This window comes from Neoarius graeffei, chromosome 22 (genome assembly GCF_027579695.1).
Source record: "Neoarius graeffei isolate fNeoGra1 chromosome 22, fNeoGra1.pri, whole genome shotgun sequence".
Lineage (NCBI taxonomy): Eukaryota > Metazoa > Chordata > Actinopteri > Siluriformes > Ariidae > Neoarius > Neoarius graeffei.
In genome coordinates, this window is record NC_083590.1 from 43560507 (window position 1) to 43584983 (window position 24477).

At 42.3% G+C, this 24477-nt stretch overlaps 1 protein-coding gene across 5 annotated transcripts in view; it reads right to left on the minus strand.

The window, feature by feature from the left end:
• cica (capicua transcriptional repressor a) overlaps positions 1 to 21640 on the minus strand; it is a 166661-nt gene extending 145021 nt beyond the window's left edge. For all 5 annotated transcript variants that reach the window (XM_060904838.1, XM_060904839.1, XM_060904837.1 and 2 more), the window contains exons 1-2: positions 21457 to 21640; positions 15930 to 19616 (exon numbers count right to left, since the gene is read on the minus strand). In XM_060904838.1, coding sequence (XP_060760821.1) covers positions 15930 to 19473 — 3544 coding nt within the window. In that variant the 5' untranslated portion in view covers positions 19474 to 19616; positions 21457 to 21640. The remainder of the gene's footprint in view (positions 1 to 15929; positions 19617 to 21456) is intronic.
• Between the last annotated feature and the right edge of the window lie 2837 nt (positions 21641 to 24477).

The following is a 24477-nucleotide window of genomic DNA, read 5'->3' on the forward strand; positions in this document are numbered from 1 at the left end:
CCTTCCAACATGCTTTGCAACATCTCTTCTCAGGATGTGCCCATACCATCTCAGTCTCATCTCTCTTAGCTTAATTCCCAAGCTCTCCAAATGTGCTATCCCTCTGATGTGCTCGTTCCTTAACCTGTCCAACCTTGTCACTCCCATCGCAAGCCTTAACATCCTCAACTCCGCCACCTCCAACTTTGCCTCCTGTCTCTTCATTAAGGGTACTGTCTCCAATCTATACATCACAGCTGGTCTCACTACTGTCTTATACATCTTACCTTTCACTTTTGCTGGGATTTTCCTATCACAAATGACTCCCGAAATCCTTCTCCAACTGCTCCACCCTGCCTGTACTCTCTTTCTCACCTCACTATCGCAGCCCCCATTTTCCGGCACAGTTTCAAGTGCAGTGAAGCTCCACCCAACATGCTAGCAAAATCTTTTCAAACCTGAAATCATATTGGATAGCTAATATTACTAGAAAATAAAGATTTCTACGTTTTTCTTTATTTGGCAAGATTATGCTAAAACACTTCTGAAAGCAATTCAGATAAGCTAACGTTATTCATGTTAGCGTAACTCCATTTTTACATGCTAACTAACAGTGTCCAAGTTAACTAGCTATGTGTTAACGTTAGCCATGGACAAGGCTATGGCAACTTGGCAGGCAAATCCATAGAAAGTCATTTGACTAACTAGACTGCATAGCTATTGCAACATTATCGCTAGCTCTAAAAGCATATAAAACTTCATTGCAAGCTTTCTCTTGGAATAAAATGTTTACATACCTCAATATGCTTCCGCAGGTCAGACGGCAAGTTTTTGTAGGTTGTGATGTGCTCCATTTTAGGCAAACATTTAAAATGAAACAACTCTTTATTCCTTTCAGAAAACTGAAACATGGGTTCTAGCTATAGCCATGGGTGCATGCATTCCTCAGAAGAACCGCCTCCTTCCATTCTGCCATCAACTGATTGTGTTAAATAATGCTGCAGAGAAATAATTGATCTTGATTTTATCCAGTCTATGGACGTGACCTGACCCTAGTGATTACTGATAGGCTGTCTCAGTGTCACCTGCGAAAAACCCAATCACGTTTTAGAAAAGAAAAGAAAAAACATCCACTTTCAAAGCCACTTCTTAGTAACAAGTGGCAAGGACCGTGATAGAAATGTGGTGGAGTAAAAAGTACGATATTTGTCTTTCAAATGTAGTGAAGTTAAAGTCATAAGTTCCCAAAAAATTAATAAAGTAAAGTACAGATACTCAAAAAGTGTACTTAAGTATAGTACTCAAGTAAATGTATTTCGTTACTGTCCACCTCTGGCTCCAACGTGTGACGTCATGTTGGATTGACTAACATAAACCATATTCAGTGCTCATTCTCCATTGGGTAGAGTGATGTAATACACGTAGGATAAGCGATATGCTATTTTTGATATTGCATGCTATTTCACTGTGCTTCACTATGCATGTGACAAATAAAAAGGCTGCTTCTTCTTCTATCAAACCAAATGAATGAAACCCACTAGAAGGGAATAGAATACATGTTTTATTCCATCAAAAAAGTGTCCTGCATGTATAGATGACTTGCAACCACATGATCAAAATGTGCTACATCATGAGAATCCGCCATGATGGTGGATATACAAAGCAACTAGGATGGCAGCCACTGAAAGTGTGTCTGTAAACAATACTGAATTTTCTCAGTATTACCATGATTTGAATGATCAAGCGAAGATAGATATGTGTGGTTTTGACCCATATTATTTAAAAAAGTCAGACTTTTCTGAAGATAAAACGCTTCTACCGACCATCGAGTACAAATACAGGTCATTTCGTCCAATGCCTTTTCGTCCAATGGTTAAGACATTTTGCCCAAAGCCTTTTTATACGCACTATCAATAATTTTATATTTCAGGTATTTGTTTGTTTGAAAAAAGAGGGAATTCTCAATGGAATTTGATCAAAGCAAAACACATTTTTGTAAAGCAAATGAGTGCCATAGTACGTGTGCTTCAACACTAAAGTGCGTACTAAGGGGGTGACCACGTCGGCCCATGCCACTTGTTGACCCTGGGATGAGCTAACTCCCTTGTCATTCCAGGGTGCTCGCTTACATGTTTGTGTTTCTGGCTGGATCATATTAAATCTTTAGGCACAGAGCAGGGTTTCATTCGCGAATCCTGGGCTGAGGCACAGTCCTACTGACCTGAGACCATGCTCTTTCAAAGGGGGAGGCTTAGAGGGAGATGCCTGTAAAATTTGGCTTCGCTATGAGCTCCCCTGGCTGAGTTGTTAATTTTTAAAGCCGACTGGATCATATTAAATTTTAGGCTCCGAGCAGTGCTCTCACGGGGGCTTTGTTTGTGAATTCTGGGCCAAAGCACGGTCCTACCGACCCGAGACCATGCTCTTTCGAAGGGAGAGGCTTAGAGGGAGGTGCCTGTAAAATCTGGCTTCACTGTGAGTTCCGTTGGCCAAGTTATTAATTTTAAAGCTGGCTGGATCATGTAAAATCTTTAGGCGCTGAACAGTACTCTCGCAGGGCTTTCATTTGCGAACACTGGAATACTTGAAATATAAAATTATTGATAGTGCATATGAAAAAGGCTTTAGACGAAATGTCTCAACTATTGGATGAAATGGTCATTGGACGAAGTGTCCTGTTCCCTCAGCTCCTCTCTGTACTAAGTTTCAGAGTTTCCTCGCCCTCTTTCCGAATCACGGCCGGAATTCTAAAAAATCGGAACGTGCCACAGTCACGAGTACTGTTGTGACCACAACCATATACAACACAAAGGTATGGCATAGCTAAAAGAACACTTAAAGCAGTGGAAAAACAAAGAAAGTCATGTGCGCATGACTATGTTTTGTATAGAATGTCGCTTGACCCCACATTTGTATATCCACCAACATGGCTGACATCCAGGTTTCTATTTTACTTTGACATCACTTGCAAGTCAAGGATAATAATGCACCTTACTGCACCCTCTGCCGTCCAAATAACAATGACAGCTACGGAAAACTAAGACATTATGCTTACTTACTTACTTAAGGCCCCCATCAGTCATTGACAATAGGGGACCCGTCCAGCCCTTTCATGTCTTCTGTGTCTTCTTGATTCTACTCTGACCTTAAGTTTCTTTTCGCATACGTAGAATGCCTTTATTGTCACTGCACAAATGTACAACAAAATTTAGTTCATCATAGGAGAGCAAAGCCGCTGCGTACATGTGCGCCGCCACTCTTGGGCACTTCAGCCCAAGGCTGTCCCATGTTAATCTAACCTAACTAATATTATGGCCCTTTTCCACTACCCTTTTTCAGCTCACTTCAGCTCGCTTCAGCTCACTTCAGCCCGACACGGCTCGCATTTCGACTACCAAAAAACAGCACGACTCAGCTCGCTTCAGCCCTGCTTAGCCCCTAAAACTCGCACCGTTTTGGAGTAGGGCTGAAGCGAGCCAAACCGTGCTGAGTGAGGCTGGGGGCGTGAGCAGACACTCCCCTGTGCACTGATTGGTGAGGAGGAGTGTCCTCACATGCCCACACACGCCCCGGGGCGCGAGCACACTGGGATCTGTAAACACCGCAAACCCGGAAGAAGGAGAATTACGAGAATTTCTGAAGCCTTATGCGCCTCGCCTCATCTATACGCTCTTGCCAGTATCTGTTGGCGTTGTCGGTGACAACAAGCCACAGCACCAAGACCAGCAACACTAACGACTCCATGTCCTCCATGTTTATTGTTTACTATCCGGGTTGTGAGACTACCGCTTAAAAGCTCACTGATGTCACTGTTTGCGCTGCTTAACGACATCACCTGACGTCCACCCACTTTCGCTAACTCCACCCAATGTGTCCACCCACTTCCAGCCAGCACGGTTCAGCGCGGTTGTAGTCGAAATGCAACTTCAATAGCCCCGCTCAGCTCGACTCAGCCCAACTCAGCACCGCACGGCTCAGCCCGACTCAGCCGCGTTTGTAGTGGAAAAGCGGCATTAGAGAATTCAAAACACCTGCGCAAATCAGTCCAGATTCACATGTCAATTGACTCACCTTCTGTTTTTATTATGGATTGCCCTTTTTGTATGTTCCTGAGTGACACATCATACTAGCATACTCCATTATTAAAGTGCTAGATTTACGAAAATGACATAAAATTTCGGGTTTTCTGTATGTGACATGCTCAGGTTATAAAGTTCACCGATAAATAAAAAAATTGGTTCAAAAAATAATTATTTTTGCGTCTTTGAATTCTGTTCCAAAAATCACTAAAAGCTTGTCCACCATTATTAGATTGCAGAGATTTATAGGTCAGTAGCGCTGCATGTGTGATGTCATATGCACCACTGCCTTCTTTTGTGACCACACTGACTCTATAATATTCTCTGCAATGACATGCATTCTTGATACTAATTCTTTTGAAAAAAATGACGAAAGTTACAAGGGGATGGGACACAAGTGTCATAATAATAATTATATTATTTGATAATTTTAATACTTTTATTTTAGGTGTGTGTCAGTAACGCAATAGAGAGCACCATTTCCAGTCAGACTACAAACATGGCTGATCTAAACTACAACACCCAAGAACCGCAGCGCCCTCTATCGCCTGTCTATTAATTATACCTGTCACTCATTTTCTGGTTAATCAGCCCACACTATATGAACACCTCTCCCACACTCACTCAATGCGTAGTATTGTTCAGTGTCTTACCAAGCCTTATTATTCTGCCTGCCTTATTGTGTTCTCGACCCTCGTTATTGTCTCATTCTTGTTATTCTTTAGTCTAGCCCTTATTACTCTGTCTGCCGATTGATCGACCCCTGCCTGTCCCTTGACTTCAATTTTGTCTCGTGTTTTGGATTTGTCTGTCAGTCTGTGCTCTCCCCAGCACATACATCCAGGTGTCTGCAATCTGACAAGGTGCCTATAGTAGGGAATATTGAGTGCTGTTTTATGCACACCAGATCCATTACATTCTTAGAAATGCAATGGATTTGAAGTCAGATTAAATAAAGTAAATAAAAAAATAGCACAAATAAAAAAATAAAATCTGTATATGTACCTACTGAAATAGTTATTGGAGAATCAGCCATAGTTTTAAATGTATTCACCCAGTTGCTCTGATTGACTTATATTTGTGTTTCCTTTTCTTTTACTTTATGTTCCAGCCTTTTAATTTTGGGCTGCAGAGCTTTCTTATCTGATTTCAGAGTTATACCCCAATCCCATAACACCAATAAATATAACTGTACCTGAATTTAGTTCTGGTCTGGAACAGTCACACCACAACTATAATCCTGACTATTGATTGTTGGTTTTCGCGGGAAAATGTAGCAGTTGTATGCTGCTTGTGTGCACATCCAGTGCACTCAGCAGCACACAATGGCTGACAGTGACCGCGAGGAGGAGCTGCTTTTGATGCTCATTTTGCACAGAAGGCATAGCTAAAAGAAGAAGAAAAGGAGAATCTGGGTCCATTAAATCCTGCAGCACATATGCCGCTTTTCCACTACAAACGCGGCTGAGTCGGGCTGAGCCGTGCCGTGCTGAGTCGAGCTGAGTGAGGCTATTGGAGTTGCATTTCAACTACAACCGCGCTGAACTGTGCTGGCTGGAAGTGGGTGGACACATTGGATGGAGTTAGCGAAAGTGGGTGGACGTCACGTGATGTCGTTAAGCAGCGCAAACAGTGACATCAGTGAGCTTTTAAGCGGTAGTCTCACGACCCGAATAGTAAACAATAAACATGGAGGACATGGAGTCGTTAGTGTTGCTGGTCTTGGTGCTGTGGCTTGTTGTCACCGACAACGCCAACAGATACTGGCAAGAGCGTATAGATGAGGCGAGGCGCATAAGGCTTCAGAAATTCTCGTAATTCGTAATTATTCTTCTTCCGGGTTTACGGTGTTTACAGATCCCAGCGTGCTCGCGGGGCGTGTGTGGGCATGTGAGGACACTCCTCCTCACCAATCAGTGCACAGGGGAGTGTCTGCTCACGCCCCCAGCCTCACTCGGCGCGCTTTGGCTCGCTTCAGCCCCACTCCAAAACGGTGCGAGTTTTAGGGGCTAAGCAGGGCTGAAGCACGCTGAATCGTGCTGTTTTTTGGTAGTCAAAACGCGAGCCGTGTCGGGCTGAAGTGAGCTGAAGCGAGCTGAAGTGAGCTGAAAAAGGGTAGTGGAAAAGGGCCATCAGATGAGTGCTAATGTCAGGCTCCTGGCACTCCCACATGTAACAGACCCACTCGGACAGTCAGTGGCATGACAGACATAGCTATAGACCTCTTGCAGTCACGTGACCAGAATGTAAACAGCCGCCATCTTGTCAGTAAAAAACACAGCTGAATATTGCTGCACTCGTGTGCAAAATGGATCAATTTTCAACCGACGGACTACACGGCTCATTTTTCTAATGAACAGATAACTAGATATATGTCTAAAATAAACGACCTACAGATTAGTGACCCTTATGGCTTACCGGACGTAGTTTTCAAGACCGTGTCAGTGGATATGGAACTGCCAGCGGAATACCCAGATGTGTATAATTACCTCATTAACTTTCCCTCGCTGTTCAGTGGTGAAGCACTGCGTGCTTATAAATCTTTGGACAGTTATCTTTACAGAAATTCAGGATTTGTCAGCCCCCTTCAGATGTGTCATCTTGTAAACAAGAAAATAACAATCCTCATTGGACGCTCTTGCGTAAAGTATACCCCCGCAGCCCCCGCCAGGCGGGGGGGCCGACCGCTAGGGGGGGCCCGTCGCCCGATGTGATTCAATGCACGAAAAAGTCCGATGAAACATGAAAATAATAAACACAACACAACAATGAAGCGTACCAGAGAAAAAAGTGGTGCTCAAAAGCGGCAAATCAAAAAGAAAAAAGAAGAATTTACATCCACAGTGCCCAAAATTTCATCCGTTTTTGGGAGAGTTGGGCCTTATCCTCCAGTTCATGATGCGCTAACAGGTAGGGCCATGGGGGGGGGGGGACTAGTGCAGTTAAAACGAGGCAGAGGCTCGTGCATTAGCCATGCATAGACGAGCTATGCATAAGCTAAGTATAAAGTTGCTCAATCAAGCATCAAAGAGCTCAATAGCCTATAGCAATTAAACAAAGAGAAAGATCACTTAAATAAAAAAAAAAGGTCTGGTTGTTTCTGTCAATTAAAACGCCGTAGGGACCTACACTGCCTACATTGAGACTGAGGAATAGCTAAAGGACTTTAGCCAATCCATCCAGAAATTTCTCTAACTAACATTTACAGCTCCCATGGTTTAAACTTTTGTGTTAAAATCTTGCGGAGCATTTGTGACATCGCCGTGAGAACCCAAAAAGTTAAGTTCTAATATGCAATCATACTCCTCAAAGGGTTAGCAGCAGACGAGGGAGAGTTCGATGGTGAGATCACAGATGCGTGCCCTTCTGCAGCGTCGGGCGACAGAGATACCGTGCATCAGATGGCTGGTGATGAGAGAGATGAGTGTACAGCGTCAGGTGAGGAAGATATCTCTGTCTGTGCCGTTGACTCTTCAATTGAGGGAGAGCCCATTACGGGGCCCGATGAAGAAGAGCTCCTTGACTCGGCAGCAGAACTGTCAGGCAGCGAGACTGTTGGGACTCCTTCCGCTCTGGAATGCGCTGTTGAGACTGACTCTTACCCTAGTGACAGGGCTAATTTCCCTGTTGATATTTGTGATGATGATGTAAAGAGGCCCATGCAAATACGAAGGTCCCTATCCGAGGGATGCAAGAGGCAGATGTTTTTCTAAAGAGTACGGTACTTTTACCGGGTGTCAAAGAAAGGTACAAAGATCCCACGGAAATGGTTGTGTTACTCCCCAAAATTTGATCGTGTATATTGCCAGTCTTGTTGGCTGTTTGGTGACAGAACGTCTGTGGGTCATAATTTGGCATGGACAACCGGAATTAATGACTGGCAAGGTCTATCGCAGAAGATCAAAGAGCACGAACGTGCCCGTTGTCACTTGTCAGCCTGTGTCGTTTATGATACCTGGCAACAAAATCTAACCATCGATGAACAAATTTCCTCTGAATTTAGGAATGAGGTTAATTTTTGGTCAGATATATTAAAAAGGATTGCTGATGTTACATTGACACTTGCATCCTGCAACTCTGCTTTCCGTGCGCATCATGAGAAACTTGGAGAAATAAACAATGGAAACTTTCTGGCCCACATTGAACTTCTTGGACGTTACGACCCCGTGTTAGAGAAGTTGATTAAAAGTAAAAGTAAAATCAAATACTTAAGCCCAAAAATTCAAAACGAAATGATATCAATCATGGCACAAAACGTCTTAGACGAAATAGTGAAAAAAATCCATGAGGCAGAATTTTATTCTGTAATATTGGACACAACACAAGACATTTCTAAAGTTGATCAGCTAAGCCAAGTGCTCCGATATGTCACGGTTGCTAAAGATGACAATGATGTGCCCTTAGACGTACAAATTCACGAGAGTTTCACGGGTTTCCATTCAGTTCATGATCAAAGCGCACATGGCTTAGAAAAAATTATTCTCGAGCTGTTAGAGATGAAAGGAATTTCTATCAATAAATGCAGAGGACAGGGATATGATGGCGCAGCCGCAATGAGTGGGGTCTACTCTGGTTTACAAAAATGAATCACTGATAGGGAGCCAAATGCCATGTACATTCATTGCGCTACTCACAATTTAAACCTGGTCTTAAACGATGCGTGCCAGAATGTGGCTAAGGTGAAAGAATACTACGATACAGTAGAGAGACTGTATGAGTTCTTCAGTGCTAGCATTAAACGTTGGGAAATTTTGGAAGTACAGTTCAAAGTGGCAGGGCAGCCAACTCTTAAACGTCTATGCCCAACACGTTGGGCATCCAGAAACGATGCGGTGCGCGCCCTCCGGTTTCGTTACCCAGATGTTATGAAAGTGCTAACTAAAATATCTCTGTTGTCCAAAAAGTCTACACAGCAAAATCCCCAGTGTTGAATTAACACTCAGAGTGTTTATATAGGTCCAACTGGACCCAAATTAACTCTGAAAGTGTTAATTCAACACTGAGGAATTTGCTATGTAAAGAGCGCGCTGAGGCCACGGGTCTGAAAGCCAGCATGGAAAACTTTGAATTTGTGTTTCAAACGGTCATACAGGGTAAAATTCTTGAATCCATTCAAATTGTTTCCCAACATCTCCAAAAACACAACGTGGACATACTACAGGCAAGCCAATATCTCTCAAGTGCGTCTGACAACCTTGCTTCACTCAGAGGTGAATATGACAGCCTCAAAGAAGCTGCCCAAGACCTGGCCAAATTGTGGGGAATCTCTCCTTTATTTCCCGAGAAACGCAACAGGCGTACGAAAACCTATTTCAATGAATTGTGTGAGGACGAAAGGCTTCTGAATGCAGAGGAGAATTTTAAAGTATCGGTCTTCTACGCCACTTTAGACATTGTCGTTGCGCAGGTGGGTCGCAGGTTTGAAGGCATGCGGGAAGTGGCGCGAATGTTTAGGTTTTTACGCCCCGAGGAACTCGTCTTGAAATCTGATGATGAATTATATGCATCGGCAAGTACTCTGGCTGAGCAATACAATGACAACTTATCTGCTGATTTCCCTGATCAGATACTGTCATTTAGAAGTGCATTACGACCCGCTTTAAAAGAAATTGAACATGGTGGAGTCTGAGATTTGGCGCACACTCTCTTTGTGAAACACAGTTCCGTATTGTCCAGTTTGCCTGACGTTGCCACAGCCATCAAATTGTTCTTGACTATACCCGTAACCGTTGCAACCGCAGAGAGGTCATTTTCCAAATTGAAATTAATTAAAACATACTTGCGAAGCACTATGTCGCAAGATAGACTGCGGGGTCTAGCCATCCTTTCCATAGAGAGCAGGCACGCTCGCAAGTTGGATTTAAATGGTGTGGTTAGGGATTTCGCCAACTTAAAAATTCAAGGCAACTTACTGCACAGGATTTTTGAGTTTATGTGACAACTAAGATTTTTAAGTTTTGAAGAAAGTTGTGCCAACTTGTACTTTTGGTCTCAGATAACTTAGCCTTCATATTCACACAAACTTAATTTTTTCAGTTTTACATGATAAGAATTCAACTTTAAGGCCACTAATCTTTCATCCAAGTAAAAACTTCAAAATTTGAGTTCAATTTTCTTTTTATCCCACAATAAAACAAATAACAGGGTTCTTGCAGGATTCAGTAAGTTAAATTTTAGACCTTTTTTAGACTTTTTAAGACCATTATGAAAATTTTTTTAGACCAACACGAAGCATTACAACCTGCCCTACCCCCGCCCTTCCCAAAAAAAGACAATCGAGTTCAATTCTCAAAACAGTCATTTGTATTGGTAAACTGACTATCAGGGATACAAACTGATTGTGTGCTTATTTATGTCATATGGCAACATTAGTACAACATTAGTACATTATGTCACAGCAACAAAAGTACAAGACAATAGAGTGATAAAGGGCATTTGTGCAGTAAATGCAGTCTGTAGGGGTTTGGTTTTTTCCCCTAACTGCGACAGAACTCATTTAAACTTTTGGTTAGTGGTGTTCTGGTAATAAAACAGCGTTATTATATAATGCACTGTTGTCAGATGTTGACTTTCTTGATTGCTCATGTGAACCCCATGCTGCAAACCACAGCATCGCAGACCTCCACTTGCTGTAGCAACCATTTCAACCATATTAACAGTAAAAATGCATACACATCTTTTAAAACTAATAGTTAAAACATACGTAGTAGCCCCGTAGCACACTTGCTTCCAGGTAAACAGCAAACTCATGCAAGGCGACAGCGATTTACCAGTGAAATCAAGTCATACCTTGCGAGAGGTATACAAGGGAGACAGCAGGTTTTTAAGCAGTAGCGGAGCAAACAGGGGCCATTTGAGACAGAGGTGTAAAATCATTGCAAAATATGAATGCAAAATTAATAAATACTAAATAATAAAGCCAGGAAAGACACACCATTGGGGAGAGAATAATATTTAAAAAAAAAAAAGCACTGTTAGAAAGCTGAATACGCTGACTGGACTCATGCCCTCCATGTTGTCATGGTAACGTTGACGACATGTAATGTGCACGGTAAGATTGTCTACAGCAAGGGTGCCCAAATTCTTCTCTACAATGGGCCAAAAATTAATTCTGTGGGTGGGCCGCGGGCCAAAAAACGAACGTCCACATTGTTACCTTACATTTTATTGAAATGTGTCATTTTTATATAGGCTAAGATCATTAAACTCAAATGTAAATGTTTAAAGCAATTAAACACATATTTTGTATATTTACAGTAGGCCTACCTTTATTAATTTCAGAAGATGACAGAACATCCACATGGCTTATTTTAAGAGGTAGAAACATATTTGAAAGGAAAGCAACATTTCAGACTATATTACAAAAAGTGCTTTGGTAGCTTGAACAAGTTGAAAACAGTTGGATAAGGTCCAGGACAACCAAATATACAATTCTATTTAAAAATTAACTAAAATGTGAATTGAGCAATAACACATGCCCTTGTAGCACTGTACCTTTTAAGCCATTTGAAACCAGCTGGATTGCCCAACTTATGAAACCAGAGAGAATTTACTTTAGACTGAATGTGAAATTAGATTGAGTATTAGGTATGGAATTGGACAATGTGAACTGAGCAATATAGAACACAACACAACATTTCCCTCGTGTTGTACCTGAAAGTGTCTCAAGGCCAGCCAGCTCCTGTGTCACTTCAAAATCCTCACTGACTCTGCGCAAAAACGCCATCAATTGTGCATAGTCACATATGTTGGTGCTCTCATCGCAAGCAATAGAAAAGGCCGTAAATCTGGATGCTTTACCAACGATTTGTTCTCTGAGATCCTCAGCCATGTCCTCGATGCAGCGGGTAACTGTGTTCCATGATAAACTAATTTGCGAAAAGGCCCGTGTCTGGCTCAGGGACACAGTCTCTGCAGCCACAGTCAGGCAACTTTTAACAAACTCTCCACATGACAAAAATCTCCCAGATTTCGCTATCATTGCGCTGATCTTATAGCTGGCCTTAGTTGCATTTTCTTGAGCAGATGATGGCTGCAGTAATGTGCGTTGTTGGGCACTGAGCCTGGCTAACAGTTCGCTAGCCTTCTGCTTTCTTATTTCACCACTGTATTTCGCAAACAGAGGTAAATGTTTTGTTTCATAATGTCTACGGATGTTGTATTCTTTCAAAACTGCCACTCTCTGTCTACAGATAAGGCACACTGCCGAGGAATCGATTTCCGTGAAAAAAAAAATCTTGCTAACTATTTTTGAATTTTCTTTTATCCGTGTGCCACTGCCTAACACAGCGCTCCACTGTAACCTCTGCTCCTCGCTTGTGTCATGAGCCTGCTGACAGGCAGAAGAGCCAGCAACTCAACAGCGACCCCCTTGTCCCCCCCTTATAAAACTGTGGTCAGAAAGTGAACTGCAGGCAACTCTTCGGAGCCGTTGGGACAGAAATTTCCAGCGGCTGGCACAGACCTGGCACTGACGGGCGGGCACAGATGGGAAAAATGAGGCGGGTCAAAAAAAAACGGAACATGGGCCAAACTTGGCCCGCGGGCCCCAAATTGGGCACCCTTGGTCTACAGTGTGAAAGCTCTCCGCGCTAATGTGAGCGGCTATTTAACCCACCGTTCCAGCCCAACACAGCTCCTTTTAGCGATACTGTGCTTCAGCCTATTGCTCGCAGAACATTCTCGTTTTTCATACTTACGGCGGTGCTTGAAAGTTTGTGAACCCTTTAGAATTTTCTATATTTCTGCATAAATATGACCTAAAACATCAGATTTTCACATAAGTCCAAAAAGTAGATCAAGAGAACCCAGTTAAACAAATGAGACAAAAATATTATACTTGGTCATTTATTTATTGAGGAAAATGATCCAATATTACATATCTGTGAGTGGCAAAAGTATGTGAACCTCTTTACTCACTATTATTCGACGCGCTATCCACACTCTTCATCGCACTGCCAACACAACCGCTAACCTTCTCTGACTGCCACAGACTGCATAAACTCGGCGGGAACTTAGAAGGTAGAACTACGGTAGGCGTAGTGGACAAACTGGACCGTTGCATACTTGCCGCGATCATCGGTGATTGAAGTTTTTTAGCAGGCAGACAACAACGCAACCGGCACATTTTTTATTAATGTTTTGCAGGCACTTCTAGGAACGGACTGAGCGGATGTAAGAATTTTAGACTTGGATAAATTAAATTTTAGACCTGGGATGAAAATATGTGTGTTTTTTAGACATTTTAAGGCCTAAAATTTAACTTTCTGAATTTTAGACTTTTTTAGACCCCGCGGGAACCCTGAATAACAATCCAGTTCAAATAGCATGTTTATTTTAACATGATGGTAGCAAAACTGCTATAAAACTGTAGTGGCAGTGCTTTTTTGTTAAGTCACACATTCACTTATTTTAAGCCTGAAGCTAATTTGACAAACAAAATGTGCAAACAATTCAGTACCAGCCAATTAAAATGCTACAAATGGCATGCAATGGTGTATAATATGCATACAATGAACATAAAGAGTGAATCTATTAAAACACATACATATTCAAAAGGTTGACAAATTGCAAACTGCACATCATTACGAACAATAGCACACAGCACAATTTGGCACAAATGATGCAGGCTGTAAGTATGTTTGAACTAAATGTCGGTTAGGTCTGAGCTCACTCTTACCTTAAAAGCACTGCCACTACAGTTTTATAGCAGTTTTGCTACCATCATGTTAAAATAAACATGCTATTTGAACTGGATTATTATTTGTTTTATATGGGATAAAAAGAAAATTGAACTCAAATTTTGAAGTTTTTACTTGGATGAAAGATTAGTGGCCTTAAAGTTGAATTCTTATCATGTAAAACTGAAAAAATTAAGTTTGTGTGAATATGAAGGCTAAGTTATCTGAGACCAAAAGTACAAGTTGGCACAACTTTCTTCAAAACTTAAAAATCTTAGTTGTCACATAAACTCAAAAATCCTGTGCAGTAAGTTGCCTTGAATTTTTAAGTTGGCGTAACTTTTTTTTTTTTTTACAGTGTATGCTTTGGTTATAATTTAGTTTTGGAATTTTAAAACAATCATTAAAAACATGCCACGTTTTGCAAAGCAAATGAAGCCAGAAATGCTGCAAACTTTCAAGCATTGCACACATGATGTCACTTCCTTTGAATTAACAATAACTTACCAGGAACGCATTTGTGTAATGGCAGACTCAAAGAGCCAAACTTTGCTGGCTAAATAGAACATGTTCCCGGTCTCGTATTAAAATACAATTTAGACAGTAAACTATTTAACATGTCTAGTTTTATAAGGCATAATTTCCAGGGGTGATGTCATTTTTGTAAGACTAGCACTTTAAATTGAGAAGCTCCTATGCAAAATAAATAAACTTTGACAAGCCTGGTAAAATAATAGTCAGAGTAAATGTCAATGGACATTGTGGCAGTGTAAGATCATGTACGGATGATTAATTCACTATACTGCTAAACAAAAGCTTACGGTAGGTTCAACAACCACAGAAAGAAAATTAACACTTCTACCAAATGACTTTTTTCCAAACCGATGTTGTCCTTTGGTATGTTTAAATGTAATGCATGTCATGATGTCGCAATGCACCTTGATGCTGTAACTATAACATGTTTCCAAATCCCACCACCTGCTACATGACACAGTTCACCCAAGATACATTCTTACTGACAAAATAACTATTTTTACTAGGCACATTAATTGGTATATATGTATGGCAGATTATCTTTACAGAATCAGTAACAGGTTTGTGGAAACATGGAGGAGACCAACAAAATAAAGTGCAGAACAAAGCTGTGATGTAACTCTCCTGCTAGCACAACACCATTAAAAATATGGAAGATGCATGCAAGTAGGCTTTTAGCAATGTAACAATATCATCATCCCTACATAATATTACATTCTCATGATATTCATCGATTCCAGTTTGGAATGGGGGTTACCGCTGTGTGTGTGTGTGTGTGTGTGTGTGTGTGTGTGTGTGTGTGTGTGAACCACAGAAAGAGACGGAGTCTCTGCTTTTTTTAGTCTTACATATATTTCTTTTGTGTTTACTTGTGAAATAAATTGCAACTCATTCAGTGCTCTCTTTTGAGTCCTCATTGTGAATGGAAAAGGCCTGAAAATATGGAAATTTTCCCATGGGGCAAAAAGGTTAGCACCCTTTAGCCCTCAAGCTCTCAGTGAATTGAGGCTCCCCTGAGTAGAAAAAGTATCACTAGTATGAGTTTTCAGTAAAAAAAAAAAAAAAACCTCAAAAGAGCTGTCGTTTTCTCCCCAATAAAAAAGGGAGATGAACCAATCAATATATGAATCTAGAGCACAGGAGTTTTGAACTTGCCAATATAAACAGACAGTTCCTAGAAGCACAGTGAATGTTCACTAAAACCAAACTATTGCTCATGGCAATATTGCTTAAATATATAATGCTAACTGGTTATAATTTTAATATATAATAATATCTGGTAATAACCATCTGGTAATAACCTCTTGTGGTTACCAGAGGACCAGCCCCCCACTGTAACCCTAGCTATGTAATAGGCGAGAGGCCAAGGGCTACAGAAACAGAGATCGGCGCCGCCTAATGCGCCATACGGTGCGGGAAGGACTTTAGACTTAGAGAGCTATCTGGTGGAAATGCTGATCTGCCTGTCTTTTATTAATCTAGTGCTTCTGGACAAATAAATTGTTTATCACAATATTTTAAAAGGGAAGTCTTGCAAGGAGATTAAAAACACTTTTTGTCATGTAAAAACATTAAAAACGCTATCAGAAGAGAACAAAGACTATGACTACACAGGCATCTCTCTCATAAGAGTTCCTATAATTTTCTACAGTCTTACCTGTGCCAGGTCGTCCCATTATAATGTCTTTGCGAGGGGCAGGATGTGGAGACTCTGCTGGTAGAATGAGAGGCAGTAGGGCAGTGGGACTCGGATGGCAGGCCACAGGTTGTGGTAAAATCCCTCCTTGTACATCTGCATGGTCACCTGGCTTTCTGTCTTGCTCTCTCCCTCCAGAGCCTGAACTGGCAGGACCAGTGGCTATACCAGAAGAAGAAACACAACTGGGGCTCTGGCTTGAGTAGGTTTGATGACCAGATGCTGCAGTAGTTAGTGACTGGGCAGAGGTCACCAGCACCAAGGTGGGAGCAGAGTTCCGGAGCAGTACTGTACCATTTGTGGCAGCTCTGTTAATGGGAATAGGAGCCTGGAGACCCACAGCAAGATGAGATGGTTGAGTGTGCTCTCTGGAGTGGGAACCTGTTCTTCCGCTCAAGGGGCCATCACTGAATTTTGCCAGTGGCACATCAGGATTGCGGACAATTACGGGTGAATCACGCAGGGGAACAATACGTCGTGAACTGGGGTCCTGTGGCAGTGGTGAGGGGGGTGTAGGAGAAACCAACATAGGTGGAGGGGTGGATGCAGCAGAAGATGACGGACGACTGGTTGTGCTCCTTGGTCGAGTAAAAGAAAGTGAAGGTGTGTTTGACTGGCTTTGAGGTGATACTGCTCTGAAGGCTGCAGAACTGAGACCCAGTGGCAAGTCACTTAATTGGGGATCAGACTTAGTATAATCAGGTGCGATCGGAAGTGGGGGTGGTGGAACATCCAACTTACGCTTGCTGGGACTCATAGGCACAGTAAAGGTCAGATTGGTCTGAAAAGTGGGCATAATGCCAGATAGGTGGCGATCCCGCTCTGCACTGGGAGTACCCAGTTTGGTACCACTGAGATGGCGTGGACGGCGAGGAGTGAGAGATGAAGGTGGAGTGATGGGGCTGAAATTGGCTGGGCGAAAACCAAAGAGTGGAGATGGTGAAGGAGATGGGGCAGGGGAGAATGGTGACTGATTGGACACAGGGGAGAATGAGGGAGTGCCGGAGCGTGAGCTGCCCAGAGACACCAACATGTTTGCTGCCTCACACTCATCAAAGTCAAAGCGTGACAAATCACGTGGCAGCTCTTGCGGTAGAAGGGAAGGCAAAATTAGACGAGGGCGTGAATCTCCTCCACGACTGCTGGCTTCACTACTGTCATGTGATGTCTCATCCCAGTCAATCTCACTGCTGGTACGACCTCCTAACCGGAGATCAGGTGTGAGGGTGCCTGTACTGCTGGCACCACTTCTGTCTCTGCCCAAACTGCCTCCTGCCTCCATCTCTTTAGTACGCATAGAGAGATGACGGGAGCAGTAGCCACGTCGCTGGGACTCCTTAGAACAGCCCTCACGAGAGCACAGTCGCCGCCACTGCTTCCCATTAAACTTTTTCCGGATTCCTGTAGGAGTACATACCACATCCCCCTTTTTGTACTTTTGCTGAGCAGCTGTGAGAGGTGTCCGGGAACGTGATGAAGAAGATGAGCTAGAGCCTCCCCCTGATGTACCATGGGAGCTGGAAGTGGATGTTTTCTCCAAGGAGCTGCGAGAAGAAGAGGGAGGCAGTGGAGGCAACTGTGGGGTAGAAGAGATGACTGCAGCCCCTGCAGTTGCATCCATTCCCAGTAGTATAGGGGAGGGGCCAAGGGATAAGTGGGGTGCTAATGGTGTGCCTATGCCTCTCACCACTGACAGATGAGGGCTGAGGTAGTCAGGCTTAGAGAGAATGGGTCGATGTTGGGAGGGCACACCTGAAGGTTTGGTGCCCATGGCTAAAGTGAGGCCACCCTCCCTGAGTGGAGCCATGCTGAAATGGCTAACCTCCATGTCCTCTTCTGGGGCTGGTGCTTGTAAAGAAATCCTTTCCCTTTCTCGTTCTTTTTCAGATTGCCTTTGCAACTCCCTCTCTTTCTCCAGCTCTTTTTGCCGGCTGCAGTCCCAAGGTCTGTCTGGAGCTATGCTTAGTACGGAAGTGATGGCAGTGCTAATTGGACAAGATGAGGGGAGTGGTAATGAAGAAGTTTCAGGCTGTAACAGTCCTGTAACTAAGACTGGTCCTGTTACCCCATGTACCATGCTGAAACGGCACAGCTCTGATTCCATTTCCATCTCCTCTTTGTCCTCCCACTCCCTCTCTCTTTCTCCCACCCTTCGACCACCCTTCTCTTGGTCAGTAGTTTGAGGCAGCTCCAGGTCCCATGGTGGAACCAGAAGGCGAAGACTCTGCCGTGAGACCCACACTGCTTGAGCAGTTTTGCCCCTCCAGTCCTCCTCTGGTCCAGTTCTATCCTTTTCATCTGCTGGATCATTCTGGAGCTGGACACGATAAGGGAAGGAAACAGCAGGGTGAGGGTCCACCTGAGTGATCAGGCCTTCTCTGTACCACTGTTGTGCCCCCTCACTGCCTTCACTGCCACCTCCAAAGGGCACACACACACGTGTTCCTATGGGCACAGATGCATGCCCTGGAGGGGGTGCATCTAATATAACATCTACCGTATCATTAACCACTCGGAAAGGGTATTTGCATATTGTTTCCTCTCCATGTAATTGCACCTCCACACTTCCATGCTCTCCACTGACTTCTCGTACAACACCAGCACAAAAAACTCCTGATGACTCTTGTCCTTTATCAGGTGGCCAACTGTCCCCTCTTCTTGTGTTCACTCTGGCCAGGACCCTCTGGTTCTTTAAACCCTTAGCAAGTGTTTGTGAAAGCCCAGCTGGTAGGTTTTCCTGTGGAGTCTCAGGTCTAACATGAGATGGGCCTCCTTGAACACTGGAGTGAGATCCAGGTTGCTGTGTTGTTACCTCAAGGTCAGCTGAGTGCTCACTGGCTGTGTCTGTAGAGGAGCAACGCTGAGGACTAGATGTGTTTATCTTTTCTCTCTCACTACTTTCAGCTCCCAATCTGTTTGACAGTGCTGACATGTTGTTCTGTATGACCCCTGAGGTGCTGGCTACAGGTACCTGATTGATCTGACTGACTGTATCTGTGTATTCAGCTCCAGAGGTGTTGTCTTGACAAGCACTGGAACAATTGTGAGGCATACTGCTGTTACTCTGTGGAGGAGTATTTGAATTTCCATCATTGCCATGGTTTCCAGCATAGTGCTCAGAGGTATATTTTTTCTTCGGCACACGGGCCTTAAAGGTGGCTGTCTTGCGGCTAGATGAGGGATTGGGGCTGTTACTGTCACTCTGTGTTCCACCTGATTTGAAGCTCTGAGAATGTTCTTTTGCATTCCCATAATCCTCTGATACATCCAGTATTCCTTCTCTTTTTCCCTCTCTCTCTGGGGTCCTGATGGTTCTAACTAGCTCATCCTGTGATGAGTCTGAATTTGAGGACACCAATCTCTTGGGAGAGGAGGGTGAGAGCCTAGGTTTTTCCTCTGTGTCCCTCTTCTCCTCTTCTGGGCTTGGATCAGTTAGTCTTCTCTTACTCCCTTTGGCTCGTGTGGATGGAGGTGACCGTCTGCCTTGTTTTTTAAAAGGCTTCATATTCAATAGCTTGTACAGAATGCTTAGTCCTTAAGTTTCCTTATATGTTCCAGCCTATCGATATCTTGCACTCTGTTTCCCTCTCTCATTCCGCCCCTTCTCTTTTCTTATTCCTGTTGCGTCCTGTTTTTGGAAATTTAGCCCTGTAGTGGAACACAGAATGCAAAATATATTACTTTTGGATTTAACACCAGCTATTTTTTTGCCTTTTATTTGTCATTTATTTCAATAAATGTATTATTGCATTCATTATGATATATTATATAATGTAACTCATTTAGTAGCCTACTACATGCCAAAACAAAGCTGAACTGAACACCAAGAACAACGCTTGCCTGGACAAGTCACACACTGGTTTTTGTTTCTTGGCTAGAACAGAGGAGGTGGGGGAATTCCTTGTTGACTGGTATTTCAGTCTCTCTCTCTCTCTCCTTCACTTGTTGACCCAAGTGACCTTATATTGCATTTAGTGCATTTCTTAGACATTCAACTCACAACTCTAAATTTCCTTTCAGAGAATCAGACATATCTTGGACTACATTGTTATCTCTCTCTCTCTGTCTTTATCATTTCTCTACTTCTCTCTTTAAGTCTTCCTATACTGCTACACAATGTTACACATGTATGCACAAAACCAACTTATGTGCACTAGCCTAGTTTTTCAATATTTGGGGGCTTTCCTAATTAGCTTATAAAAGTATCTTTGATCAAGCTTATAAAGTGTGCTGTTTACTCAGTGTCATTCAATTCAAGGCTAGGATGCCTGTGAATTATGCAAAATGACGTTAAGTGTTGCATTTTATAGTGCAAAATATGCTGTATAACAAATCATGTATGACAATATAATAATACGTATGAAGCAGTACAATAGTACAAAACAGTACCATTCTGTTAGGAATACCACAATGTTCACAGTGCTTTGGCAGTTTGTAAATAGATGCTGTGATGTACTGTATACTGCTATCACTAGTAAAAGCTTACCATAAGGTAATTTAGTAAGAGAATTAATTATCTATGGCAAACAAATGTATAAAAATGTACACATACTGCACAATTAACACATTAATTATACCATACACATTTTGTGCTAAGCAAGGCTTTACTAAGCTAGCTTTTCGAAGATAAATTCGTTTTATTTAGAGTTTGGTGGAGTAATGGTCTAAACCCGAGCTTCTCGTTTTGGCAGCTAAACTGTGCGTACAACCTCCTCTCTCTCTCTCTCTCTCTCTCTCACACACACACACACACACAGTAGTGGAGTGACGCAGGCCTGTCCACATTACAAGGCCGCAGTGCATTTTTACGCTCTACAAAGCCTAGAAATAAAGACAAAGGTGACATATAACACTACTGTATGTACATCTGCGCTGTGACATACCAGGATTTACGTATCTATACGCACTGAAATAAGAAGAAACCGTTAAAACAGAAGAAACCTGTGTGCAAGGTAGCAGTAGCCTATGTACTCGTAAGGCTAAAAACACTACGCAGTATTCTATCAACAGATGTGTTTACTCTGAGAGAATTAAGAGACGAGGGCCACACGTAGGCTATGAGAACAAAAAAGGTGGGTTGGTGAATTGTAACACAATGTCGCCGCGTTCTGGACGATATATATATATATATATATATATATATATATATATATATATATATATATACACACACACACACACAGCATACTTCATAGTGACTACACTGTAGCTACACTAGTTACGGGTATCCGGTATAGTTCAAACATATTCGGAGAAAAAAAGTTTTAGGCTGACTGTGAACCTCTACACGCTTTTTTTTTTTTTTGACTGTGTGTAGCTTATGAACATGAACATGCTAAAAGCCTCGCGCTTCACTGCTATTATTTCCGTAAATGACACAGTGGTTACAACTGTTTCAGAAAACACCCACTGCCGGGGTAAATAAATGAAAAGAAAAGCGCCACTGCAGTGCTGCAAAATAAAGATTTATAGCAAGCTTTAAACTCACCCTTTCAATATTAACAGTGTCGATCAAATAAATACTGATTAGAAAACAAAATGGATAAGAATAGAGAATCTTCGCGATTGCCGACGCGCAGAAGAAAGCTAAACGGTAAAAACGCTTTTCTTCCGCAAAGACACTCCAAATGAGGGGGAAAAGTATAGCCGCTTATGGCTTGGGCTACGCTACAGAGACGCAAAATGGTGAATGAAGTCCAAAGCCTTGACAACTCCCCGCTACAACCAATCAGCGCTCACTGTAGGTTACAGTAACCAATAGGAACACGAATAACATTCGTGAAGGTGGAGCCGACTATCAAAGTGCACCGTATTGACAGAACGTTCAATCCAATCGGGTTAGGGGAAAACAAGAAACAGCTGGTCAAACCTCAACCGGCTTTATCCAATGAAGATATAGGGAATCTGGTGAAAGGGAGTAGACAGGAGAAAGCATGAAACTAGCACGATCTACGACTGAACTTAGCGGATGCTGAGAATATCTACACGGCATACCATGCACAATGGGACAATGCCAGAATCCTTAACGCAAAATATTTAATATAATAATTATTAAATAGAAGATGTCACATAGGCCTATTGAAAAAAAAAGCCCACTCTGTTGGGAGAAACTGTGGTTTAATTATCAAACACTTCAAAGTTGGAGAATCCATGGTATAGCCTATTACACCACCATTAATTTTATAAGATTGATCCTGTGATACTATGGCATCCAGTCATCCATTATCTGTAGCCGCTTGTCCTGTACAGGGTCGTAGGCAAGCTGGAGCCTATCCCAGTTGACTATGGGCGAGAGGCAGGGTACACCCTGGACAAGTCTCCAGGTCATCGCAGGGCATACTGGGCATGGTGGTGTAGTGGTTAGCACGGTCGCCTCACAGCAAGAAGGTTCCGGGTTCGAACCCAGCGGCTGGCGAGGGCCTTTCTGTGTGGAGTTTGCATGTTCTCCCCTTGTCTGCGTGGGTTTCCTCCGGGTGCTCCGGTTTCCCCCACAATCCAAAGACATGCAGTTAGGTTGACGTGGGGCGGTCTTGGGCTGAGGTGCCCTTGAGCAAGGTACCGAACCCCTGACTGCTCCCCGGGCGCTCTGGGCTGCCCACTGCTCTGGGTGTGTGTGTGTGTGCGCGCGTGTGTTCACTGTTTCAGATGGGTTAAATGCAGAGGATGAATTTCACTGTGCTTGAAGTGTGCATGTGATGAATAAAGGTTTCTTCTTCTTCTTACTATGGCATATTGACTTGAAACTATATATACGGACAAAAGCTCCGGTTCCCATTAGTGCATTAGATATGAACGACTACAGCCAATAATGGAGCAGTTTCTGTTTTATGATTATGATAATGACTATTAATAATAATAATAACAATGTTATTATTATTATTATTATTATTATTATTATTATTATTATAAATGTATCATTTTACGCCTGCCTCCGCTTTCAAAACATGTAGAAAGTAGACCTGATGTCATCAAATCGACCTGTGATTGGTCTGGGATAGTAAACCTTCTGACTAATGAACAAGCAATAAGGCAAACTCATTATGCTTGTTGCCATTACTGAGACCTAACAGGAAGGGTTGTAAACAAAGGATTACAGGACACTAACGTCGATAGAATATATGTATAGTATTACTGCCATAGTATTACAATTACTGATTTGGTTGAGATAATTTGTATGCACTGTATGTGCATCTTATGGCCTATGTCATTTTGGGATACAATGATGTTTGCAGATGATATTGTGATCTGTATAGAGAACAGGAAACAAGTGGCAGAAAACTTAGAGACATGGAAGTATGCACTAGAGAGAAGGGGAATGAAAGTCAGTAGGAGCAAGACAGAGCACGTGTGTGAATGAGAGTGAGGACAGTGGAATGGTACAGTTACAAGGAATAGAGGTGGTCAAAGTAGAGGAGTTAAAATATCTGTGGTCAACTGTACAAAGTAATGGCGAGTGCAGAAGAGAAGTGAAGAAGAGAGTGCAAGCAGGTTGGAATTGATGGAGGAGAATGTGATTTGAGTGGATCAGAGGGAAAGTGATGCAATACGGGGTATGATAAGTGCTTTTTGGTATGTCTTTGGCTTTGTAGGCAAGCATCAGTGGTTTAAATCCAATGCAGCAGCTACAGGAAACCAATGGAGGGACTGTAGCAATGGGGTAGTGTGGGATAATTTAGAAAGGTTGAACACAATTCGTGCAGTTGCATTATGGATCAGTTACAGAAGTCAAATGGCACTCAGAGGCAGACTTGCCAGGAGTGAGTTGCAAGAGTCCAGTCTCAAAATCACAAGCACCTGAGTGGCCTGTATAAAATGGTAGAATCATTCTGGTGTTCTCCTTCTAAGAAATCAGCATGAGTTTTTCAGAGTAGCAATGTGAAAGGAAAAGGACAGTTATGGTTACCCCAATGTACCGGAGCGTGCAGTGACCAAAGGTGAGATCACAAGAAGATAGGGGATGAATCACATGGGATAAACTGCATTTCTGTTATTTTCATTGTTCATCATAGCACTATGATGAACAATGAAAGAAGTACTATGATCTCATTGTTTATCATAGCATATTTTTTTTAACATTTAAGGTTATTTTGCTTGAAATTTTAAAGTTGAATTTAAGCAAATTCTTATTATGTCATTTTATATGTTGCATTTCTTCTCATGTGGGCCCAAATAATTGCTAAATAAAAACATTTTAATCAGATACTGACTCTCCAAATGATTTATTACATATATTTAGCAATAAAACAGATTAAAAAATGGTACAAGTTAAAAATTGCAGTGGTAGTTCTTATAGTAATAAGTTAAGAATACGTAGCCTTGTATTTAAAAAACAAAACAAAAAACAGTTCAGTGTTCCATTACCATAAACAAACCTTACAGTAGGCACTACTTGGCAACTCAGGAACTAGAAAGATACTGTACACTGATAACATTTTATATATATATATATATATATATATATATATATATATATATATATATACACACACACACACACACACACACACAC